The following is a 1,201-nucleotide window of genomic DNA, read 5'->3' on the forward strand; positions in this document are numbered from 1 at the left end:
AAAAAAAAAAAAAAAACCCCTTGAACTTCAGGGGAAAAGGTGTGGCGGGGGGGGGGGGCGCTTGGTGCTATAGCGCGAGGCTCAAGGCATCGGGGTGTAGGGTGTCTGGAGGCCAGTGTGAACAGCTGAGAGGTGTGATTTCACAGGCCAGCTCCCCACTGTCGCGGGGCCCTGATTGGGCCGGACAGCGGGCGCAAAGGAGAGGCCCCCGCCGCGCCTAAAGGACACCGACAGGTGGGAGGCCACTCCGGAGTTGGGGCGGGGGCGGCTCGCCTCGCCCGGGTGGGATAGAAAAGGCCGAGCGGCCGGGCCGCAGCAGCACGGTTGGACGGACGGGAGCGGGGGCCAGTTGTGCTTGTCACGAAATGTTTTGACAGAGATGCTCGATTTCACCTTCACGTATGCTGAAAACGAGGCATTTCTTTTTTTCGCTTGTTGTTGTTCTTGTTTTACGATTCCTGATGCTTAAGAGGGAAGGCATCGACACAGGCAAAAATGAGGTTACACTTCTGTAAAGACCAGCTACTGTTAACTCGGCTTCAAAGTGAAACCAGAGAGAGGTTAGTATTTTTTTTTTTCGGTGGGGGGTGGTGCGCACTAGGATGTTTTTCTGCAATAACCTGAACCAGAGGGTGTCTTAAAGTCGTAATGTTGCCTTCTTATGTTCAGCTGGGGCAAATTTAGTGAGACCCGCGTCAAAAATACTCTAAAATGGAAAAACATGTCTGGGTCCTCGAAGACACTTTTAGTGTCATGCAGTCACCCCCCTCTCAGTTTTACACTTTTGCTTGATTTTTTAGGGGGGGGTTCTTGTTCTGTCTGATGCGTTGAAAGGGCCCCTTGTGTTTCACGCAGGATCCAGTTGTCGTTGCCCCTTGGGAGGACATGCTTCCTTATATCCCCATATTCATACAGCCACTTATGGAATGTAAGGAAGTGTGTGGTTCCGAGGGGACTCCAGCCCTGGACAAGGGGGTGGCGGGGGGGATAATCTGCGTCCAGCTTTTAGAAGCATTTCAGGCACAAATGGTCAGAATATACAGTCAAATAAAACATTTGTTAAGCCTTTGTCTCTATGGGACAGTGCGTGGGGGGGGGGGTGTAATGTCATGTCCGTGTGTGTGTGTGTGTGTGTGTGTGTGTGTGTGTGTGTGTGTGTGTGTGTGTGTGCGCGCGTGTGTGGGGGCAGGGGGGGAGAGGG

At 52.9% G+C, this 1,201-nt stretch overlaps 2 protein-coding genes across 3 annotated transcripts in view; one reads left to right on the forward strand and one right to left on the reverse strand.

Annotated features, from left to right (window-relative positions):
- The window catches only part of atraid (all-trans retinoic acid-induced differentiation factor), a 15,284-nt gene that overhangs the window by 5,147 nt on the left and 8,936 nt on the right, over positions 1 to 1,201 (reverse strand). The window lies entirely within an intron of this gene.
- Positions 297 to 1,201, forward strand: part of eif2b4 (eukaryotic translation initiation factor 2B, subunit 4 delta) — a 7,201-nt gene continuing 6,296 nt past the window's right edge. Inside the window, exon 1 of one of the 2 annotated variants that reach the window (XM_019896185.1) lies at positions 297 to 560. In XM_019896185.1, coding sequence (XP_019751744.1) covers positions 496 to 560 — 65 coding nt within the window. In that variant the 5' untranslated portion in view covers positions 297 to 495. The remainder of the gene's footprint in view (positions 561 to 1,201) is intronic. The other variant, XM_019896186.1, reaches the window with a different exon arrangement.

The sequence above is a fragment of the Hippocampus comes genome, unplaced genomic scaffold (genome assembly GCF_001891065.2).
Source record: "Hippocampus comes isolate QL1 unplaced genomic scaffold, H_comes_QL1_v1.1 scaffold170, whole genome shotgun sequence".
NCBI lineage: Eukaryota > Metazoa > Chordata > Actinopteri > Syngnathiformes > Syngnathidae > Hippocampus > Hippocampus comes.